This window comes from Phacochoerus africanus, chromosome 1 (genome assembly GCF_016906955.1).
Source record: "Phacochoerus africanus isolate WHEZ1 chromosome 1, ROS_Pafr_v1, whole genome shotgun sequence".
In the NCBI taxonomy this organism is placed as follows: domain Eukaryota; kingdom Metazoa; phylum Chordata; class Mammalia; order Artiodactyla; family Suidae; genus Phacochoerus; species Phacochoerus africanus.
This window is the reverse complement of record NC_062544.1, coordinates 202,819,923-202,841,921: the sequence shown is the minus strand read 5'-3', so window position 1 is coordinate 202,841,921 and position 21,999 is coordinate 202,819,923. Positions and strand designations below refer to the sequence as shown.

The window sequence follows — 21,999 nt, the reverse complement described above, 5'->3', positions numbered from 1 at the left end:
TCCGGTCCAGCCAGACTCTAATGTAGGATGTGCAGGTTCCTTGGAAACCTGTTCTCTGCCCTGCAAAGGTTTATTGCCCAAGGTTCCCTCCTCCTGACACTGGAAAAGTGACTGCTCATGCCCCCGCACCTCCTCCCCGCGAGTTTCTGCGTCCAAGGGGCCTCTGAGGCCCCCCACCCTACCCTGCCCCCTCTCTCCTTTGACATTTCCAGAAGCTGTTTTCCTAACCCTCTCCCCGGTTCTGGTTATTTATCCTCTGAACCTTTCAAGTGTGCAGGCAGCCTCTGGGTGGGAATCCCAGCCTCAGGCCTTGCTTACTGGCTCAGCGACTTTGGGCAAGTTACTTAACCTCTCCCTTTCCTCCTCTGTAAAAAAGAGATAAAAATACTTCCTTCCCTGGCTGGGTTGTTGTGAGATTAAGTAAGAGCCATGTATAAATGGAGCAGTTTAGCCCGGTGCCAGGAGCATAGTAATCACTGAGTAAAGAGTCGCCACACTGCTGGGCTGACGCTTGGCTGAAAGGAACCTGCTTCTGCAACTGAACACCAGTGGGCTCTCATCCCCTTTGTCCTGGGCCATGTGACCCTGGGAGCTGACCGACTCCCTCCACCCCCAGCTCCCACAGAGACAATGGGTGTAAAAAGACTCAGTCTGTGAAACACCATCCAGACTCAAGTGTCTGTCCAGAGAGACAACCCCTGGGAAGGCCCAGACCTTAGAAGGCAGGAGATTCGAGGTAGTTGGCTCTCTACTGTTATCACCCCACTTCCAAGAAGTTAGCTGCAACAAGGCTGAAGCACAAAAGGGAAGTTGAGTCTGGAGAGGCCTGGATCTGGCCTCCCAACAACTCCTGGGGAGGACTGGTGCTAAAGGACTGCGAACTTGCGGGCAACAGGGCATCCTGCCTTGGGAGGTGGAATGAGAAGCGGCAAGAGAATCATCTTATTGCCTTTATTCCGCTGACGGCCCAGCTGGCCCCACTGCAGGGCACAGGGCCAAGCTTTTACACACTCACTCATGCTCTCTGTGCAGGCCAGTGCATGCACAAACACACACATACACACACACACACACACACACACACACACATGTCCAATCTCTGGCTCTGAGAGTCAGTCTCTGGGGGTGGGGGGCAAGGGGCTGCTCCTCAGCCTGCCCCTGCCTGCCCTTTTATGACAGCACCAAGGGCGGGGGTGGGGCAGGGCCCTCAGCCCCCAGAACAAGTCCCTGTGCAAACTGGAGGTGCCAGCTGGCTTTGGGATGGGGGTGTCACATTCCCCCATTCCCAGAGTCCCTCCTCCAGTTTCTGAGGGAGGGACTGCTCTCCACCTACCTGGGGGGCCAGACCCCTGCCAGGGCTGGGCCCTATGGAGCCCAGGCTTATCCCCCACCTGACGGTGCCAGGACCTCCAGCACTGAAGAACAGCCAAGTCTGAGGTGGTGGGGATTCCCCCACTGGAGAGCAGGAAGGCCTGGGCCCCGAGGGGCTTGGAAGGGGTCATCACCCCCTCTCCTAATCCATCTTCAATATGAAGAGGTTTGGGGCACACTTCCTGGGGAGGGAGCACTGGCCTGGAGGTGAAGTCCCAGCTTGGGCCCTCCCCAAACCTCCATCTTCTGGGCCACAGCCTAAGGCCAGGCATCCAAAAGTCCACACGTCCAGCCGGCTGGTCAGAGTCCCTGCACAGTCGTTGGGGGGGGAGCACCCACCCAGTGGGGGTCGGGTGTCAGACCTGCACAGGCAGTGTCTGGTTCATCTGCAGGCGCATGTCCTGGATACTGCTGAGGATCTTCTTCTGGTGGCCAGCCAAAGTGACCCCGATCCGGAGCAGGTCTCTGCAGAAGGGCCAAGGGCAGGGTCAGTTCTTCCCCTCCCACCTGCCACTCTGGACCCAGCTCAGAGCCCCCTGCCCTGCCCCTCCAAACGTGAGGCATACTCACTCTGCGGTCATCTGGGCCACCAGGTCAAAGGATGCAAACCCCGCGCTGACGAAGCTCTCCTTGTACCGCCCCATCTTGATGGCGTCCAGCCAGTCACCAACTGTCGTGAAGGTGGTGTAGTCCGGGACCGTGCGGTCCAGGAGGGGTTGTGACATGCTGTGGGGAGAAGAGAAGGACCTGTCAGGGGAAGCAGGGGTAGGGCCGCTGGCTCGAGAGCAGGATGGGAACAAAGGCAGAGGCACTGACCCAGACTGGGCACTGGCGATGACCTTAAGGCTGGCGGCGTTGCGGATGAGCTTATCCAGGGTGTTGACAATCTGGGAGAATTTGGGCCTGAGGTTCCGGTCCCGCACCCAGCAGTCCAGCATGAGCTGGTGCAGCGCAGTGGGGCAGTCCATGGGTGGGGGCAGCCGGTAATCCTGCTCCACGGCATTGATGACCTGAGCCAAGGGCAGGGGAACCCAGAGTGAGCCTCCACTCCACTCCCCAGCTGGCTCCCACCCACCCGAGCGCTCTGGCTGGCCCCACTCACATCCTGGTTGCTCATGTCCCAGTACGGTCGCTCGCCGTAGCTCATGACCTCCCACATGACGATTCCATAGCTCCAGACATCACTAGCAGAAGTGAACTTCCGATAGGCTATGGCCTCTGGGGCGGTCCAGCGGATGGGGATCTTCCCGCCCTGGTGGTGGGGGCACAGGCCCTTCACCCTGGGTCTTGAGGCTGGTGCCCAGCCCCAAGCCCCTGCCTGGTTGGCCCCGCCCCCAGGCTCCCTCCCAGCTGCGTCCTGTACCAGGGAGCTGGTATATGTAGGATCAGCGGGATCATCCTCCAGGAAGCGGGAGAGGCCGAAGTCTGAGACTTTGCAGACCAGGTTGCTGTTGACGAGGATATTGCGGGCAGCCAGGTCGCGGTGCACATAGTTCATCTCCGACAGGTACTTCATACCAGCAGCAATGCCCCGCAACATGCCCACCAGCTGGATGACCGTGAACTGTCCGTCGTTGAGCTGGAGGCAACGAGCAGGCTCAGAAAGGGCCCATTGCCTTCTCCTGGCCCAGGGCCTGCCCAAGACCTTGCCGTCTGCCCAGCTGCCCGCCCTCTCCCAGTCCTCCAAGACCTCATCTAGCCCTCGGACCATGTGCAGAGTGCCCTGAGAGTAAGGAAGCTGCCCTCCTGTGGGGCAGGCATCCGTGTACATCATCCCAAGTAACCCCTTGAGGACCCAAAGAGCTCTTATCGCTCCCATCGTACAGCCAAGGCAGCTGCAACTCAGCGAGGTTAAGTAAAGCCTGAGGTTGCACAGGCACTGGAGGCAGAGTCAGAATGAGGACTCTGGTGTTTCTGGGTCTGAAGGCCCCGGCAGTTTCCTTGCATCACGCCACCTCAGTACATTTGCAGACTTGAATACGGTCTGTCTGACTTGCCCAACCCAGCTCTCTGGGGGAGGGGGAGAAGGAGGAGGAGGAGAGAGGGAGGGGCCCAGGCCCTGCTCTTACCCGGAGGAAGGAGTCCAGGGCGCAGTTCTCCATGAACTCAGTGAGGATCATGACTGGCCGGCTTTTGGTGACCACACCCTCCAGGCGGATGATGTTGGGGTGGTCAAACTGACCCATGATGGAGGCCTCGCTGAGGAAGTCCCGCCGCTGCCTCTCTGTGTAGCCCACCTTCAGCGTCTTGATGGCCACAAATACCTCCCGGCGGCCAGGCTGTTTCAGCCTACCCCGGCACACTTCCCCAAACTCCCCTGCAGGGTAAGGGCACAGGGAGTAAGCTATTTCTTTCTTTTTTGTTTTTAAGGGCTGCACCCACAGCATATGGAAGTTCCCAGGCTAAGGGTCGAATTGGAACTGCAGCTGCTGGCCTACGTCACAGCCACAGCAATGCCAGATCCAAGCTGCGTCTGTGACCTACACCACAGCTCATGGCAACGCCAGATCCTTAATCCGCTGAGTGAGGCCAGGGATCAAACCTGCATCCTCAAGGATACTAGTTGGGTTCGTTACTGATGAGCCACAATGGGAGCTCCAGGAGTAAGCTATTTCTGTTCCCTCCCCTGGGGTACCAGCCAGCCTCTCCTCCCCACTGTGCCTGGAGGGGGGGACTCACCAGCTCCAATCACCTCCTCGATCTTGACACAGGACACATCAATCTCCTTGGCAAATTCCCGTACGGCCTCATTAGGGTCTTCGTAGGTAAAAGGGTCGATATAAACCTTCATTCCAGGAGCAACTAGAAGAAGAAAGGGTGGGCGTGAGGGGAGCCAGATCCCTGGGCTGGGAGGGAATTCTGTGACCTGGGATACTGCCCTAGGCTCTCCAGGCTGGTAGGGGCACATTCCCAACCTCCCTGCTAAGCCTGCTTCAGCCTCTCTCTTGAAGCTGGAACGCCTTTCTCTGCACCCTGCCACCATCCCCTTGTGAGAGCCATTATCCGAAAAGCCTAGACATGGGATTCTTCTTCTTCTTTCTCCCTCACTTCTCATCACCTCAAAACCTCTTTTAGATTTGTCCCTCCCATCATTCCCATTGCCCTGACCTTGTCCAGGCCTTCAACACCCAGACTATTGCAATAGCCTCCCGGCTGGGCTCTCTGCCTCTGGACTTTTCTCACCAATCTAGCCCACATACCTGTCTGCTTACAACAATACTTCATTGTATTGCTCCCCAACCTGAGAGCCTTTCAGATTACCTAGGGTGCAGTCAAGTCCAAACTCCTCTGCCTGCCTTTCACGACCCTCCAAGGACTGGCCGCAACTACCCAGGCTAGCCTCCCAGCAGCTGTCAAACCAGTCTTCTCACTGCCCCCACAGTTGGGCACCCTCCCCACCCCACCCACTACCTTCCAGAGGCTCCTCTAACCAGGAATGCTTTCCCCCACCTCTCTAAACCCTGCTTCTCCCACCTGGTTCAGTTCAGCCCAGGGCCACCTCCTCCAGGAAGCCTTCCTCTTCTCTGAACTCTTTCTGCCCTTTGTAGTAGGAACACCCGGCTTAACACTTAATTGTTCTCTCATTGTTTCCTGTGTGTACATATCTTGTCTCTCTCACAAGACTAACTGCCCCTGAGGACAGGGGTCACTTCTCATTCATCTCTGGGGCCAGCAGGAGTGAGGCAGGAGCTCAGGAAATGGCTCTTAATTGGAAGCAGGAGGGGACAGCCAGGGTGCGAGTACAAGGAATGAAGTCCCAGGCAGGGAAAGAGGTGTCTCCAAGCCCTGCAGGGACCTAGGGAGCTTCGGGGTCGGGGGGGCGGGGGATGAAGAGGCAAACTCACTGTATTGCTGCAGCTTCTCCGTGTACTCCGAATCGGGGCCATGCCGCTGCTTCCTGGAGAGAGGCAAGGTGGAGAGGAGGCCTGAGACAAGTCCAACAGCTCCCTTTGTTCAGGAGCCCTGGGCTCATAGGAGGGGCGGAGTGCACAGGGGACGGCCCAGTGTCCAGTCCCTGTGGTCAGTGCTTACAGCTGCCACTGGGGTCTCTGGGCAAGGGGCTCAGTGTCTTGGTTCCTAAGGGAATCTGCCCGTAGATTCAGGGGACAGGGAGGGGACATAGGTGTGGACTGGAGAGGGCCTTTCCAGCAGGCACAGCCTGGCCTAGGAAGGCTGTGGTTCTGGGTTTGATATGGGCAAAGGTTCACCTCCTTGGCGAGGGGGCTCTAGGGCGCTAAAGGGAAGCTCTAGTCTCAGCTCCTGGGCCTGGAAGTACCTGAGGCAGACAACAGCAATGACCACGACAGCCACCACGAAGACAAGCCCAGCCGTGGCAGAGCCCACAATGAGCGGGAGCTGCTCCTGCAGCTGCTGGGCACCGGAGCCTGGAGATGGAGAGGGACAGGTGAGCAGAGGGGTGTGGGCGGGGGCAGGGACAGGTGCCAGGGTCGGGGGGCAGGGGTGTATGTGTACCTCTCTCGCTTGTGGTCTCAAACTCAGCCGGGCGGCTGTACTGCCCATAGCCAGCTACGGTGCGGGCACGGACCTGGACCACATAGCGGGCGTCAGGCCGCAGCCCGTCTAGCTGCACGGAGTTCTTCTGGCTGGTCACTGTGGAGGCGATGCCCTCGCTCTGCAACACCGGGAGGAAGGCCGAGGCTCAGTGGGTCTGACGCCCAGTGGCCGCTGCCCATCCCCTGGGCTGCCCTGTGGCCCCCTCAGGACCCAAGGCTTGGTTCCCAAGGGCCCCTGACACTATCTGGGGGAATCTTCTTGTCTCAAGGTCTCCTCCTGCTCCTTGAGGTGCCGACCTTCTCAAAGTACTTCATCTCGTAGTCCAGGATGACTCCGTTGGGCCGCTCTGGGGGCGTCCAGGACAGGGTCAGGCTGCTCCCGGAGCTGCTGTGCAGGTGTAGCGTAGGCACTTCAGATGGGGCTGGAGGAAGAGCGGGGGGCTCACCATGGGCTCCTTGGGCCCTGGCATCCTTTCCAAGGACCCAGGTCCCATGGGACCCCTGGTGGTCCATCGGCAGGCCCTGGGCAACCCCAGCTCTGTGTGGGGGAGGGTGACCTAGGCCCTCCCCTCCCATGTCCCCTCCTCACCAGCCTGGTTGGTGGTGATATTCACAGCCGCGTATCGAGGAGGCAGAGGGCTCTTGCCCGAGACACCATTGACCGCCTGCACCTCAAAGGTGTAGCGCGTGTGGGCCAGCAGGTGGCTGATGTGGACCCGGCGCTCTGTCAGGCCCAGCTGCCGAGGCACAAACTCCACATTGTCATCGCAGCGCGAGCAGGTCGTGGCACCCCCGGCCCCGGGGCTCCCATGGCACTTCTTGCAGATGACGTTGTATAGCAGGTCGTCCCGGCCACCCAGGTCCCGGGGCTCGCTCCACTCGAGGATCAGCGTGGTCTCATTCACATTGGAGATCACGCCCCGGGGGGGAGACGGCACCGCTGTGGGGAAGGTGGTGGGAGAGGGCAGTGAGCTAGGGCCCTGGGACCACCCTCTGCCAGGGTTCCTGCACGTCCTAAACTGCTCCCTACCTGCTTGGCTTTGCCTCTGCTTTAATAAGCAGAATACCTCTCCTACCCTTCTTCACTGGCCGGACTTCTATGTGGCTTTTAAGGCTCCACTTGAGAGGTCACCTCCTCTTGGAAGCCTTCCTTGATTCAGCCTCTAGCCACCCTCTGCACTTCTGTAACAATTCCTGGGCATCCCTCCAGCCCAGCACTTAGCACATTACACGGTCATTATCTGTTTCCACATCTGTTTCTCCCACTAGGTTATGAGCTCCTAGGATAGTGACTGTATCTTCTTCTCCTTCACATCCCTGGTGCCTGACAGTACCTGGCACCAAAGGCCAGAGCAGAGAGAAAGCAGGACACCAGGCTGCCCCAGGACTGTGAGGTACCCCCTATGGTTAGAGTTGGACCCAAAGAATAGCAGTTTTAGACAAAGAAACAGGGAACTGGAGGGTCCCAGCCAGTTCCTGATGCCCAGCTAGGAGTTAGCGGGAGTTTATTCAATGTTGATGGAAGGGCTAAGCCTTTTAGTTCACCAGGATTCTGACTCAGAGCCGGTCACTTCCCACTTGTGCCACGTTAAGCCCAACATCTAACACACACACACACACACCCCGAGCCTCAGTTTCCCCATCTGGAAAGCAGAGATATTCATAGAGACTGTTCATAGAGGCCGGCTGGTGGAGGGAAGGCCTGGAGTGGGAGGACACGAGGACGGGAGTTCACTCACTGGTACAGGCAGCATCTGCAGAGTCAGAGTCTGCACGGTAGAAGTTATTGTGGCAGGTGCAGATGCTGGCGGCTGGCGCGGTGGTGCGGCTGTTGGGGGGGCAGGGGAGGCAGGGTCCCTCTCCCTGCTTTGCCTTGTAGCTCCCAGGAGGACAGGCTGCAGGGGAGAAGAGGATGGACGGCTCACCTCCCTTCCCCGAATACACCAATCCTCCACACCTCCGTGGGAATCTGGCCCTTCCCCAGCAGCAGTCTTGGCCCCTCCACCTCGCAGACGTGGGGACCGTGCTGGTATTGCCTAACTCCAGCTGGAGCTACAAAAGGCCCTTTTGCCCTGTGGAAACCTCACATCAGCAGATTCCTCCCCGCCCCTGCCCCCCGCCCGCCACCCCCAACCCTGAGGCCTCAGGAGGAAGACGTCAGCTCCATCACCTGGACAACCTGGGCTTGTCAAGGCAGGGAAGAGAGACAGGAGGAGGAAGAAGAGGGGGATGGGAGAGACCACTTGGGGGGCTGGCAGCACCCTGTATTCTGCTGGGATGCCCCCACCTCTCCCTGAAGCTCAAGGATAATTATTCCTTAGGACCCGCAAGGGCACTGGAGAACTGCCGGGGGCAGGGGTAGGGCCTCTGAGTCTCACAGCCACCCCACTCACCAGGAGCAATACAGCAGCTCCCTTCTGCCCTTGGGCAGGGGTGGGGGCTGAGGAGGGTTGAGAAAAGGAAAAAGAAAGTGGGTGGGAAGGCTGGGGTCACCTGGAGTTCAGAGGCCTCGGAGAGCCCACAGGGGGAACCTCAACCCCCAAAGGGAGCCCAGAGCTCGGCGCCTGAACATCCTTTCAGCTCTTCTATCTCTTCTCCTGCCACCTACACATAGATCCCTTGGCCTGGGCTCTGTAGATTCCTCATATCTACAATGGCCACGTAATTTATTATTCACACTGGAGTATTTTGAGAGTGAAAGTGGGCACTAGTAGTAATCATGTTAGCATGATGGACAAAAATCGGGGCTTCCCCAGACACGCTCAAGCCCTGGTCACCCTGTCCATCTAGGACTGCCTTTGGGGAGATCTTCTGGAGTGTGGGATGCCCAGAGGTGGGGCTATGTCCTTCTCTGGGGTTTAATCTCCCCTGACTAAGGTGATAGTCCATCCGCGCTCTTTTGAGCCAGTGGGAGAGGGGGCAGGGGCCAGGCCAGCCTGGTTGCCATGGGAACCAGCATGCATTTCCTGCCAGGGACCTGCAGAGTGTTAGCCCCTCTTCAGGCTGTCAGGCTCATCACCCCCACCCCCTTTCTCCACTTAGGAGGAGGAAGTCTAGGACCAGGTTCCCATAGAGAAGCGGAGAGGGGCCAGGCAAGGCACTGTTCACCTTTGCAGGATAACACCCAATGCTGGGCCTCACTGCAAGGTTGGGCCACCAGCCCCTTCACACCGAGGGCTGTGCTAAGAGCCAGCTCCCACCCCTCAGAGCTATGGGCTGCAAGCGCCAGGGGGCGAATCGGGCAGAGGGACAGAAGACAAGGCTCTCGGCACCTTGGCCTGCAGGGTACAGCACTAGATGAGGCTGTCAGCCCAGCTCCTGCGTTCCCAGCTGTGAGGCCTGGAGCACAGAACCTTCCTGAGGCTCAGTTTCCTTATTGGCAAAACAGCGGAGGTAACTGGAATCCACCTTGCACTGTTGGGGTGAGGCTCAGAGGAGAGAACCTCTTGCGAACGGGCGCGAGAGCCAGGAAGTCTAGTATCTTGTGAGGTCTTAGGAGTCTTGACAAGACATCAGAGACAGGCCCCCTAACCATCTCGTGTATGAAACAAAGACAAAACAATCCCCGTCCTCCACGCATCCCAGGGCTCCGGAGAGTCACAGCTGACACTTCCATGTGCTGTGCTCCCCAGGTGCCGGGCGCTGTTCCAAGGGCTCCCAAGCATCGACTCCCTCGGGCCCCACTACGACACCATGAAGGACTCCCCAGGAGGGTCTCCACCTTGCACGTGAGGAAACCGGGGTTCAAAGAGTGAAGCAACTTGCCCAAGGTCTCACAGGTGGTAAGTGGCAGAGTCAGGACTCAGGACTTCAGAGACAGGGTCTCTAACCTCGTGCTTAAATATTGCCTTTCAAGATGTAGACAAACCTCCCCAGGTCAAAGGGCCAGCACGAGGTGCCGGCAGCTCTGGGGCCCATCGCCTACAGCCAGGGTGAAACGTATGCTTGAGGCTGGACAAGAGGGCATCTTTGCTAGCCTCCTGAGGCTCTGAGCAGATTCCCCAGCTGCCTCCTTGTCAAGGGCCCTCCTCTCTCTTTTGTTTCATTATCTTATTCTATTTTATTTTATTTTTTGTCTTTTTGCCTTTTTCTAGGGGCATATGGAGGTTTGCAGGCTAGGGGTCTAATCGGAGCTGTTACCTCTGGCCTACACCAGTGCCACAGCAACGTGGGATCCAAGCCGAGTCTGCAACCTACACCACAGCTCACGGCAATGCCAGATCCTTAACCCACTGAGCAAGGCCAGGGATCAAACCTGCAACCTCATGGTTCCTAGTCGGATTCGTTAACCACTGCACCACGACAGGAACTCCCATTATCTTCTTTTACATCCTGGTGTCTGTCCTCACTTCCTCTCATCTCGCTCCCTGCACCACAGTCTCTGCACCTGACACCCCTGTTCCCTTTCCTCCTCTGCCTGAGACCTGAGGCCAGACTGCCTCATCTGGCAGGTAGGAAGTGATGGCTAGGGGGTAGTGGGTGGCTATGGCCCAGACCCTCCCCACCCCCAGCCAGTCCCCACTCACGGCGGCACTGGGACTCCTTGGCAGCTGGTTCGTGGCCGGTGGCACAGGTGCAGGCGCCCACAGGCACCATCCACTCCCCATCACCGTTGCAGTAAAGCTTGAGTGGCACCGACACCTCCACGGCGTTGGCAATGCATGTGCCGGGGGCAATGACCAGGGAGGTGGGCTCGGCCCCAGTGAGTGTCTCGGGGAAGAGCGCGAAGCCGGCAGTGGTGGACGCGCACTTCTTGTAGAAGGCACGCACGGAGATGAGGGACATGCAGGCGCCCTGGTCCTGGAAGGCCAAGTAGAAGCCGGCCTTGGAGAGCGGCCCGAAGCTCCGCACCTTGGTGTTGACACGGCCGGCATCGAGCCGAGAGAAGCTCTCATCCGGCGCGATGGTGTCCACCTTCACATAGGGGTTCTCCATCCAGAAGGGGGAGGAGGCCGAGGCCACGTCACTGTCAGCCTCGTAGTAGAAGAGGTTGAAGGTCTCCTTGCAGGAGCCAGGGATGTTGGGGATGCTGTTGCAGTCACGCACAGTGAACTTGAGCTCCACGTAGACCCGCTGTACATCCCGCCGCCAGATGAACCCTGTGCGAAGCCAGTTGTTCTGGCTTGACTCACGCACGTTACACACCTGGTAGGTGCGGATGGGGTTCATGGCCTCGTCGTAGCCGCTCACCTCTTCCCACTGTGCAGGCAAAAAAGACAGAGAATGAGCAGCAGCATTTGCCAGGAGCTTATCACCTGCCTGAATCTGCTTGATTTAGTTCACAGAGATGCTTCTGTGGTGGAGTGGCTGAGCATACGGACTACAAGCGTACAAATCCCAGTTCTCTGCTTGCTGTGTGACTACGGGTAAGTTACTTAACTTCCCTGGGCCTCTGCTTCCCCATCTGTAACATGCTAAGAATAAAGATGTATAAGGAATACATGCCTTTAAGTGAAAAAGTGCTGGGGGTGCACTCAGAATGGGGCACTTGCTAAGTACTATGTGAGTATTAGCTATAATATTGATTATCTTTATGCCTTAGTTTCATTGTCTATCAAATGGGGCTGAGTGAAAGTAAATGAGGCTGTGAGGAATTAAATCGGTTTAATGTATGTAATGTGCTTGCAACAATGCCTTGCATAGATAGAGCAAGCATTCAAAAAATGTTGGTTACCACTATTACTATTTCACAGATCCTTTTTTTTTGTCCTTTTTTTTTTTTTTTTCCAGGGCCGCAACCAAGGCATATGGAAGCTCCTAGGATAGGGGTCGAATTGGAGCTATAGATGCCAGCCTACACCACAGCCACAGCAACGCCAGATCCAAGCCACGTCTGTGGCCTACACCATAGCTCACAGAAATGCCAGATCCTTAACCCACTGAGCAAGGCCAGGGATCAAACCTCTGTCCTCATGGATGCTAGTCAGATTCATTTCCACTGAGCCACGACAGGAACTCCCCACAGGTCCTTAAGAAGGTATATCTGCTGTCCCCACTCCAGAAAAGGGGAAGCCAAGACTCAGAAAGACAGGGACTTGCCCAAGGTCACAGAGTCAGGCCTGGTGACTATAGTGCCACCTAAACCCCCCTGTGTTCTAGAACTTAGCAAGGTTATGAAGGCCATCTGGGGAAGTTAATTAGAACACTTTAGAGATGTCAGGGCTATAGGAATGTAACAGTCAAGAAATACAGGTAAGAAAGGTAAACAGTCTTACTCAGGGTCACACAGCAAATTAGAGACCTGGAACACAGGTTTCCTTGTTCCCAAGCCAGCGCTCTTCTTAAGAACCCAGGAAGGAGGGAGATGGTCGGACAGACATGCAAAGGGCTGTCAGGCAGGAGAGGATTGGGAATAGACTGAAGACAGTCTGCAGGGTGGGCAGAGGGAGAATGGGGCAAAGATGGTGTATAGGTGGGAGGGGGACAGAGGCAGGCTGAGGGCGAGAGATGAAAACACTCACAGAGATGCTCCATCAGGCAAAGGAGGAAGGGGAAGGGTGAAGAGGACGGAGATGCCACAGGAGGTGACACTGACAAGCAGGAGCAAAGGCAGCCCTTCTCCAGCCCTGGCGACCAACACTTGGGAGAAGTGTTGGGGAAGTCTTACCCCACTCTCTGGATGAGATGTCCACGCCAACTCAGATGTCACCCACTTTGTATCCATGAGGGTCTCTGGGGGAGCAACAGAAGACAAATGTCAGAAATAAAGCTCAGGATGAAGAGAAAGAGGAGGTTGCCCAGGAAAGGCCAGGATGCCAGAAATCGAGTCCCACCAGGTACCCCACCCCACCCCCCCAGGTCCCAAAGCCCTCAGCTCCTCTGGCACAGAGAAGACACTGCAGCTATCCCCAAGATGTCTTGTCAGGCCAGATGGGAGTGGGTGTCAGCTGCTGACCCCAGGTCTAGATTAATGAGGCAGGAGCCAGGGCCGGTTCACACACCTATAGGCTCTGCTAATCTCCACACAAAGGGGCTGGCAGGGCCTTTATCCTGGAACAAAGGGCCGTGTACTTCAGACCCTTCTGCCCAGGCCTCTCCTGACTCCATTCCCAACACAAAGGCCCAGACCCACACATGCCCAGAAGAAGGCGAGAGCAGTCACAGGCCAGAGCCCCCTCCCACCCAGCCTCCCACTCGACCACCTCTGCGGATGAGGCAGGAATGCTGAAAGTGGGGGGAGGGCCACCAAGGCCCAGACCTGCTCCTCGAGACGTAGTTCAGCTCTTCCTGCAGTCCTTGGATAAAAGCACTGTTGGCACACCCCTCTTACAGATGAGAAAACTGATGCTCAGATACAGTATATATAGGGCCTAAGATAAAACAGCTAGGACTTGAGGTAAAGAGTCGAAAAGTGGCTCAAATTCAGGTCTGTCTGACTCCACAACTAACCCCTTAACCAAGGCACTCTGACTGAAATACGACCCCCTAAAGGGGGAATGGAGAAAGCCTGGAAAGCTCCTCTGTATACTTTAAGTACCAATCAAGCTGTCACCTCCTCCAGGAAGCCTTCCCTGAACCTCCAAGTCAGGGCTGGATGCCTTCTTCTGTGCATCCAAGGCGAAGGGCTCTGTCACAGCACTAATCCTGCTCTGAGCTTTGGGGGTGGGGTGGGGGTCTTTAGGTTTCCTTTTGTGGGGCCATAGGAGGGGCCTATGTTTCTGACATAAACTTTTCCCCTTAGGAACCTGGTTCTGGGTTCTGGCTGGATAACTCTCCTCTCTGACAGCATGACCCCAACATCAGACTTAAGAGCAAGAAAGAGGCCCCAACTCTTTTCTCATAGCCTGGAAGACAGCCAGCAGTTCTCCCCTTGACTATGAGCTGGAATGGGGCAGGGTCACCCCAGAACTTCTGAAGGCCTCTACAACAACAGTGGGGCAGGTTGGGGGGTACCCAGGAAGGGAAAGACCCAAATCACAGGCTCCAGGCTTGTGGCCTTTGTCAGTTTCCTGCAGTCTGGGTCCCAGCCGAAGATGGTGAACCAGGCAGCTGTGGCCCCAGGACCTCAAGTGAGGCAAAGGGGGCGGCAAGTGGCAGCCAGGCAGCCTTTCACGTGGGGGAGCGAGGCTCCCTCCTCTTCCTGCTGCAGCAGCTGGTCCCTGGAGGGCCCGGCTGCAGGGTGAGCTAGCCCCGCTTCGCTTCATCGTCGGTGGCCTGACAGGCCCCTCTGGCAGACAGACAGATAGACACAGACATTCAGTAGGGGGGGGAGGGGGACGGGAGGGAAGGGGGCCGAGGGAAGAGGGACGGCGGCGGCGGCGGAAGCAGGGGCCCAAAGACAGGCAGGGAGGGAGCCGCGCGGAGCAGCGGAGGGTGGGCGGCACCGGAGGACCAGACAGCCGGGATGGCCGGCGGCGCGCTACAAAAGACAGCGAGATGGAGAGAGAAGAAGGCCCAAGGAGACAGACACGGAGACGGAGAGGGAGGTTGCCAAGTAGCCTCTTCCCCAGCCAGCAGCCAGGAGTATTCTAGTCCCTGGGAGCCGGCCGAGCCAAGCGCACCCCCGCCCCCCAGCCAGTCCGCCTGCTTGTCTGCCCGCTGCCCGCGCCGCCACCGAGCGGGGCCGGGGCTCCCACCGCTCCCTCGCGCTGCCTCCCTCCTCCCTCTCCCCCACTTCCTTCTGCTCAGCCTGTGCCAAACCCATCTGGAACTGTTTAAACCCAAATATTCAGCCCCCTCCCCCCCTCCAGCCAGATTCTTCCACAGTTTAAAACAAGCCCTGCGCTGGCTCGGCGAGGAGGGAGTGGAGGGAGGGGGCGGTGGGTGGGGGAGGTTCTTCATTTCTGTTTAATTTCGGGGGAGCGAGAGAGGGAGGGGGCGGGGATCGGCCCTTGGCCATCGCTCAGCCTTGGCCATCGCTCAATCTCGGCACATTTTTCCCATTAATGAGGAGAGGACTTGGATTTCGAGTCATGTGTGCCTGAGGAAGGGCTCCGGTCACCCTGGTGGGGAGGGGGGCTTGCTCTCTAGGGGAGGGGAGGGGCCTGCTCCCTTCTGCGAGAGGGTGACCCTGAGGTGCCCGTGTAGGGCCTCAGGAAGAACATGGGGAGGGGGGCTCCCGCAATCCATCTGTCCACTCCAACACAGCCCACTCCAACACAGCCCACCTTATCTCTATGTGGTGTGTGTGTGTGTGTGTGTGTGTGTGTGTGCACGTGTGCGCGTGCCATATGCTGAGATAGAGGGCACAGGTATAGGGGACAAGGACAAAAGAGAAATGAGGGAGCAATCTCCAAACTCCCCAGATGCCAACTGCACCCCCACCCACCTCTGTCCCACCACTGACTGCTGGAGGGAAACCAGAGTGGGTGACCACTCCAGATATGGGGCTCTGTTGGGCAGGGAACCTCATCAATCCCCTCAAAACTAGCAGGGAAGTAGCTACCTGGCCTTTCTGGAACTTTCTGGGACTGAGGCTTCAATGCTCAGAAGGAATGCAACACCCCTTTCAGGTTCCCACAAGGTCATGGGGAATGGCCACGTGGCAGCAGCTGTGTGGCCCTCGCCTGTGAACACACAGACGCACATGCATCACCCAGTTCTCAGTGGCTGGACTCGTTCCCTGCCACTAGGGCCAAAGAGCGACAAGTCACACATATGGTGGACAAAACCACACGAAGCCACAGCCACCCACAGACACACAGAGCCATGGCTTGTCTTTCTCAGACCCACGGATGCATATGGTACAAACAGCTTAGTCTATCTGAGGCAATCATACACAGTGAATCTTTCCTACACACAGATTCGGCTTGCCTTAGGCAAAGACTCCCTCTCACAGCCTTCATATGTGCGGATTTCCTGAGACATATGCATACGCGAGGGCCCATGCATCCACAGTGCCTTCACCCTGCGCACCCAACCACCCACTTTTGCCAGCCACAAGTCACAGTCTTGATTGTAGTCAAGTGCAAACACAAACACCAGTTTCTCTGTACAGACGTGGTGACGTGCTCTTACACAGCCACACACAACTAGCTTCGGCTGCACATGCACAGATGTCCATTTGCACTGAAACGTTCCACAGGAGCATGCAGACTAGAATAAGCATCGATATCTAGAGGTTGTGTAAAGCCTCGGAGGTGCATCCTCCACACATCCCTCTCTCTTTCTCTCTTACACACACACACACACACACGCACACACGCACACACACACACTCTGCAAGCCTTTCTATGAGGCGAGTTTTTTCAAGTGGTGTGGAGGAAGAGTGGGAGAGGGCAGTGTCTAAGAAAGCAGAGGTACTTAAGGGGCAGCCTTGGCCAGAGCCCCAGGGAAGAAACAAGCCCCAGACTGGCTTCCTGTGGCCCTGCCCCAAGCAGGAGCTCCCACAGGTCATGAGGCTGGGGGTGGGGCAGGGGCATGAAGATGATTCTGGGTGTGTCTGGGTGCAGCCTCCCCAGGTACAGCCCTTGCCCAAGCAGCAGGCCACTTCCCTGCCAGCACAATGGCACCGTCCCAAGCACTGAGCCCTTGGGGGGGGTGGCATGATGAAGACATTTAGCCTCGGGAGCTTCAGGCAACACTTGCACACACAAGTTGGGGGCCCAGCAGGAGGAGAACATCATGGGCACCCAGCCTGTGTCCGAGGGCCTCACCAGGCCACCCTGTGCAGGGGCGCCAGCTGGGAGCCTGCCACCTGCCCTACTGAAGGGCCAGGGGCACACAACTTTGTGGAGCTGCCAGACCTCACAGCACCCCCAAGCCCCAAGTCACACAGAGCACCCCACCCTGGGAACAGGCATGTCAGTGAGACGCAGAGAATCAAAACATCTAGAGACAGAAGCAAGAAGCTACCAACTCACACTCCAGACCAAGGATGTGGAGGTGGCGGGAAAGGTCACGCTCCCCCATCTGGGCCAGCAGAGTGTCAGAGGTAGGAAGACAGAGAGGCAGGGTCTGGGCTAGAAGGTGCACCCTGGAACTCTGCCTGCAAAGAGGGTGAGAAAACTCCTCATGGTCTTGGACTTGGTCCTGCTTCTCCGCTTGGGGTCCCCAAAGAGCCATCGACCCCCAGGGGTCTGTCCTGTCCTCTCTCAACCTGCGCCTCCCCGCATGTCACTGTGTGCACACCTGTGGACAACCTGCTCACTCAGGGGGGTGAGCCCGAGGAGAAGGGAGTCTTAGGCAGACCCTACCATGGGACCTGGAAGGCCACCTCTCCCTCCCCCTGCCGTGGCCCCTAGACCCTCCAGTCTGGGATGGAGGGGAGAGGAGTATCTCAGAACCGAGAACACATTTTGTTTTTCATTCTTTCCTTCAGATCGTGGGGATTTATAATTAAATAAACCTGAGAGGGAGGAGAAGGGAGGAAGAAGCACAGGGCAGGGAGCCCAAATGCCTCAGTGCTCAACAGTGCCCCACACCCCGGTCCTGGCCAGCAAGCCAGGAGGACGAGGAGTCTCTGAGCCCTTCCCTGGGATCCTGGCTGCAGCGGGTCTGACCAGGAGTCTGAGGGCAAAAAGGCCATAGGAGACCCGGTGCCAGGGCCAGCCCTTGGGGCAGGGGGCCTCTCCCACCCCATCAGCTGTCCCCAGCCCCCTCCCCCCACCCCCAGCTGCCCAATCCCGACAAACCAGTTTGACTCAGCACAACAGGCAGGGCTACAATTTTCAAACTATGCAGGCCTGGTGATTCAGCCTCTTCATGCTGTTTAATTAGTCTAAGGCCGGGTGGCAGAGGCCTTGCCCATGGCAGCTTTGGGTTAGCTCGCCACAGTGGCGGCGGCGGCGGCGGCAGCACTTCTGGCTAAAAGGAAAGCAGTGATGGGCAAACTGGTTCCCCCAAATACCTGCCACTCTTCCTTGTCGCAGCTCTGAGATGCCAGCTCAAGACAAACAGGGGTGTGGGGGGGGGGCACCAGAGGCCACTCAAACAAGGAAGGAAGCCACAAAACCCCCAGCTCGTTGTCCCCTCTCAGCTGCCACCTACTCAGTGGTCACTGTCACTGCCTCTGAGAAAGAGAGGCACGCACACACGGCCTCTCTCCCTCAGGGCTCACTTCCACTGCAGCGGCAACCCAGCTACAGGGCTTGGCTGGGAGAAGACTGACCAGCCCCCAGCTCTTCTGTCTGGTAACTGTTTCTCTTTTCTCAAAAAGGTCTGTCCCCACAGGACCTTCCATCCTCTCTGAGGTATAAGGACGCTATGGTCCAGACATCCCTCCTCATCCCAGCCCTGTTCCTGGTCTGCTCACCTATTGGATCCCACTCCCTGGTTTATAGTCCCAAAGGGGAGAATGATCTTGGCTTGGGAGACTGGGGAACACTGCTCAAAAGGATAGTGAGCAACAAGGTGGCCCTGTTGCTCTGGGACTGAGGGTACATTCAAGGGCAATTTGTGTGCGTTGGGGCATGGGGGTGGGGTGTGGGGCGGAGAGTTGGGACTCAGTCAGAGGAGAGAGGGGTTTCTTCAACCAAGGAGGCCAAGCAAGGACCTTGGCTCCATCCTCATGGAAAACTGGTTATGTGGATGCGGGGTCTTGGTGAACCCCAAGTGTGTAGGGAGGAAGAGCAACCAGGTGCTAGACAGCGTCTAGTCAATGAGTCCATCAGAGACAGCGGCCACAGCTCAAACCTTGAGCTTAAATATAATGACCCCAGGTGCAAGAGCCTTAAGTTTCCCTAAGGCCAAGGGCAAAGCCAATCCTGGCCAAACCAAAGGGAAGACTGGAGCAAAGGGTCAAGATCCTCCACTCATAAAGCTTGGCGGGACCAAAGAGATCTTCAGTGCTGCTGTCCTACCTAGCTTTGTTCCCTGGCCATTGCCCAGGACCCCAAAGTCCACCCATCTCACCACTCCAGCTCTAGGACAGAGATGGGGTACAGGCAGGAGTCCAGAGCAGCTGCCTCCTGCCCCAGCTCTCTTCCTATCCCATCCCTTCCCTCCCAAAGCTGGAGAGAGATGGAGGGTGGGGGGACTTCTTCCCCACACCAACTTTTCCTCCCCCCTTCAATGCTTCCTCTAACCTCCCTACAGCAGGGCAAGGGCACACACCAGTTCCACTTCTGGTGCTCCCCAAGGGGCAGATCCTAGGGCAATAATAATAATAATAACAGCTAATCATTGAATAACAATGGCCATGTGTTAAGCACTGGATACACGTTAAGGATCCAATCTTCATAAGAACCTAGGAGGGGGGTGGGTTCCACTGCCATCCCATCTCACAGTGAGGGAAGACCGGAGGGTGGGTAGGTGACCACTGGGCTGGGGTCAGGACCCTGAGGCAGCACCTCTGTCTTGCTTTCATTCTCACACTAACTGAACACCCTATGTTCTGAAATATGGCAAAAGTGAAGGAACTCATGAAAGCTACACTTGGGAGACACTGCTACCTTCCTAGGGACACCCCACACCAGCCTGACCTCCCAGTCAGTTCCCAGCCAGCCAGGGAACAGCCCCAGACCCTGCTTCATAGCTGAGGGAGAGAGAGGACAGAAGCCGGGCAATGGCTGCCCCCCCTGCCCTCTTTCCTGGGCTGCTACAGCTCATCAGGCCTCTGCCTCCTGGTCAGCCCCTCAGGTCCTGGACCTGGAGGCCGGCGCTGGCTAGGGTCTGCCGGCTAGGGTCTGCCAGCTAGGGTCTAGAGGGGCCAGCAGATTGTGAGCTGTGAAAAGGAGGGGAGAGAGGAAGGGAGGGAGGGAGGAAGGAGTGGGTCTTCTCAGGTAGCCCTGGCTCACTTGACCCCACCCTCACCCCCCACCCCCACCCCATCCGCACCAGCGCCCACCCCCCAACAAGGGCTCTGAGGCCTGGCACCCACAGCCCTGTAAGCGCCTGTGCCTGGGTCGCCTCTCCTGGGCTAAGACACAGACCTGGGAACTCCAACAGGCTCCCTCCCTGGCTCACACCCTTAAGGCATTCAACAACAAAGCCTCACACCGGTTTCTCACGCCTGTGATCCTATCACACACATGTGGGTGAGTGTGCGCAAGTGTGGGCGCGACCTCAGTGTGTCTGTCTGGATTTGCATGTGTCCACCCGTGTGAATCAGTCTGTCAGCACCAATGGGCTCAGAGAGAAAAGACAGTGGGGGTTCATAGGAATGTTTTGTTTTTTCCCCCTTGGAGAAAATGAGAAAACCCCAGAAGATGCCTTTCTGTCAGAACTCTTTTTTTTTTTTCTTCCAACCTTTTAGTTTACCAGTTGTAAACAAATGAACAAACCAGTCACACAGAATTCATGTATTTGTTCTTTAAGAAAGTGACTAGATCGGTTAAAGACATGAAATTAAGTACCGCCTATAATCCAATTGTCCCCCAATTTCTGAGGCGTCCTTTCCCCCACAGGAAGGAAGGCTTTTTCTTCCTTCATTTAATGCCCCCCTCCCACCCAATTGCTGGAAACTCTGTGTGTGTATCTATTGTTCGTGATGGGTGTCAGTGCCTCTGTCCCCTCAGGCTTGTGTCAAGCGGATGTGTGTGAGCTCTCCCACCAGAGGCAACAACGCTTGGGCAGTTCTTCCAAGCTCAGTCGTCGGGAAGTTGGAGCTACCCCGTCAGCGGCAGTCTGGGCGGGTTTCACAGAACCCGTCTAGAAGCCGGCCTTTCCCCAACGGCTAAGGGTAAGGCACCGGATCCCGCGTTACCCGGGACAAACCCGACAATCTCAGGGGCTCAGTGGAGACGCGGGGTGCCCCATTATAAGGCGGCGGGGGAGCCGCAGAGCAGTGTGCAACGTTCGTGCACACAGCACCTCTGGTGTAGTTGGCGCTCGGTAAACCGTAAACAATAACAGGCCCCCGCCTCTCCACCCCCGCAGCCATCCCCTGACAAAGCGGGGTGAAGGCACTCGCGCTCTCGCAGTTAACTCCAACGTGTTCCTAACCAACGCCGACCCCCAACCTGGGGAGCCCCGCTTCGCCCCCACCCGCCACAGCCCCGCACCAGCCTCAGAGCCCCCGCTTTTCCTGGTGGGTCGCCCACACTTCCTTGGCTCCGGGAGGCGCCAAGGGCCCCCAGCTCCTCTGCCGTGAGTGCGGGGTCCTCTCACAAAGCTCATAGCCCGGCCACGACTATCGGGGACGCTCGCCCCAGTCGAGCTGCCCGCGATCCCGAACCTGGCGGACCGCCGGCCTCAGAGGCTGCTGGAGCCTCCGAGGCGGCTCCGGGGGCGTCCTCCCCACCCCATCCTCCAGCTCCCGGAGAAGGCGTGAGTGACCGAGCCTCTTCCGACGTGCGCCCGGCCCCCATCGAACCCACACCGCGGCCCCTCCCCGGGCCACGCTACGGCGACCCCGGACACCTTAACCCCTGGACTCGCCCCCCGACGCCACTCACCTTCCAGCGCCCGACAGCCGGTGGGCAGCAGCAGCGGCAGCAGCAGCAGCAGCAGCAGCGGAGAGAGCAGCGGCAAGAGTCCCGGCGGCTGCGGCGGCGGCGGGCGGGCTCGGGCCATGGCCAGGGCGGGCTCCGGGAGCCGAGCCGGGCCGCGCCGGGCCGGGCCGCGCCGGCGGGGCTGCGGGCACCCGCGGAAAGGTTCGTTCGGTGGGCTCCGAAGTAAGCTTGCTCACGGTCCCAGGAGATCCAGACAAGGAGACGGTGCGATCCAGGAGGGCGGCTCCGGGACCGAGGCGGCACCCTGAGCCGGGCGATGCTGGGGGATACAAGCAGGTCGGTCCCGGGGGAATCTGGACGGACCGGTCCAGGAGGATCCGGGGCGCTTGGAGAGCTCGGAGCCAGAGGACTCGGAGAGACCCGCCGGGGCGGAGGGCGCAAGTGATGGCAGTTCGGTGTGCACTGTAATCCAGCGGTCTGCTGCGGGCCCGACTCGGATCCGCGACTCCGGGTGCGCGCGCCGTCCGGGGTCCGAGGTGGGTTCTTGCTGCGCCGCTCACGTACTCACTTCTGCTGTCCCCAGCGCTGGCGCGGCCGCTCTGGGCGAGAGGGGCGGGGCCGGCCGCCTGCCTGTCACCGCCCAGGTCCCGCCCCTAGCCGCTGGCCGCCACTCACGGACCGCCAGGCGCGTTGGTTCGGCCTCGAGAGCGCTCTGCAGGGGTTCAGTTGGCGGCGCCTCAATCACGCCCACCCTCAGACTCTCTGAGGCCTGGGGTGGGCGGGGCCAGGGAAAAGATGAATTAGATTGGGCGGAGCGATACTGTCCATCAGAGGGAGAAACC

The 21,999-nt window shown here is 58.1% G+C and overlaps 1 protein-coding gene across 3 annotated transcripts; it reads right to left on the bottom strand.

The window, feature by feature from the left end:
* Positions 1-937: 937 nt before the first annotated feature.
* Positions 938-21,743, bottom strand: EPHB3 (EPH receptor B3). Of its 3 annotated transcripts, XM_047788177.1 has the most exons (16): positions 21,161-21,742; positions 12,493-12,557; positions 10,412-11,084; positions 7,625-7,780; positions 6,475-6,825; positions 6,183-6,307; positions 5,845-6,004; positions 5,648-5,756; positions 5,217-5,269; positions 4,051-4,173; positions 3,441-3,688; positions 2,735-2,950; positions 2,474-2,623; positions 2,188-2,381; positions 1,942-2,097; positions 938-1,836 (listed from the first exon to the last, which is right to left on the bottom strand). In XM_047788177.1, the coding sequence occupies exons 1-16, from the start codon at positions 21,276-21,278 to the stop codon at positions 1,728-1,730; spliced, it is 3,006 nt and encodes a 1,001-aa protein (XP_047644133.1). In that variant the 5' UTR covers positions 21,279-21,742; the 3' UTR covers positions 938-1,727. The 3 variants fall into 3 exon arrangements, with proteins under 3 accessions (XP_047644133.1, XP_047644128.1, XP_047644142.1); XM_047788172.1 differs by having other exon boundaries at positions 1,300-1,836; positions 1,942-2,381; positions 21,161-21,743; XM_047788186.1 differs by lacking the exon at positions 21,161-21,742 and adding an exon at positions 13,028-13,099 and having other exon boundaries at positions 1,300-1,836; positions 1,942-2,381.
* Between the last annotated feature and the right edge of the window lie 256 nt (positions 21,744-21,999).

Coding starts and splice junctions, on each gene's coding strand:
- EPHB3 (XM_047788172.1), bottom strand. CDS start 21,278: ATGGCCCGAGCCCGCCCGCCGCCGCCGCAGCCGCCGGGACTCTTGCCG. Junction 6,826..7,624: donor TGCAGATGCTGCCTGTACCA/GTGAGTGAACTC, acceptor CCTTCCCCACAG/CGGTGCCGTCTCCCCCCCGG. Junction 2,624..2,734: donor CTACATATACCAGCTCCCTG/GTACAGGACGCA, acceptor CCCCACCACCAG/GGCGGGAAGATCCCCATCCG.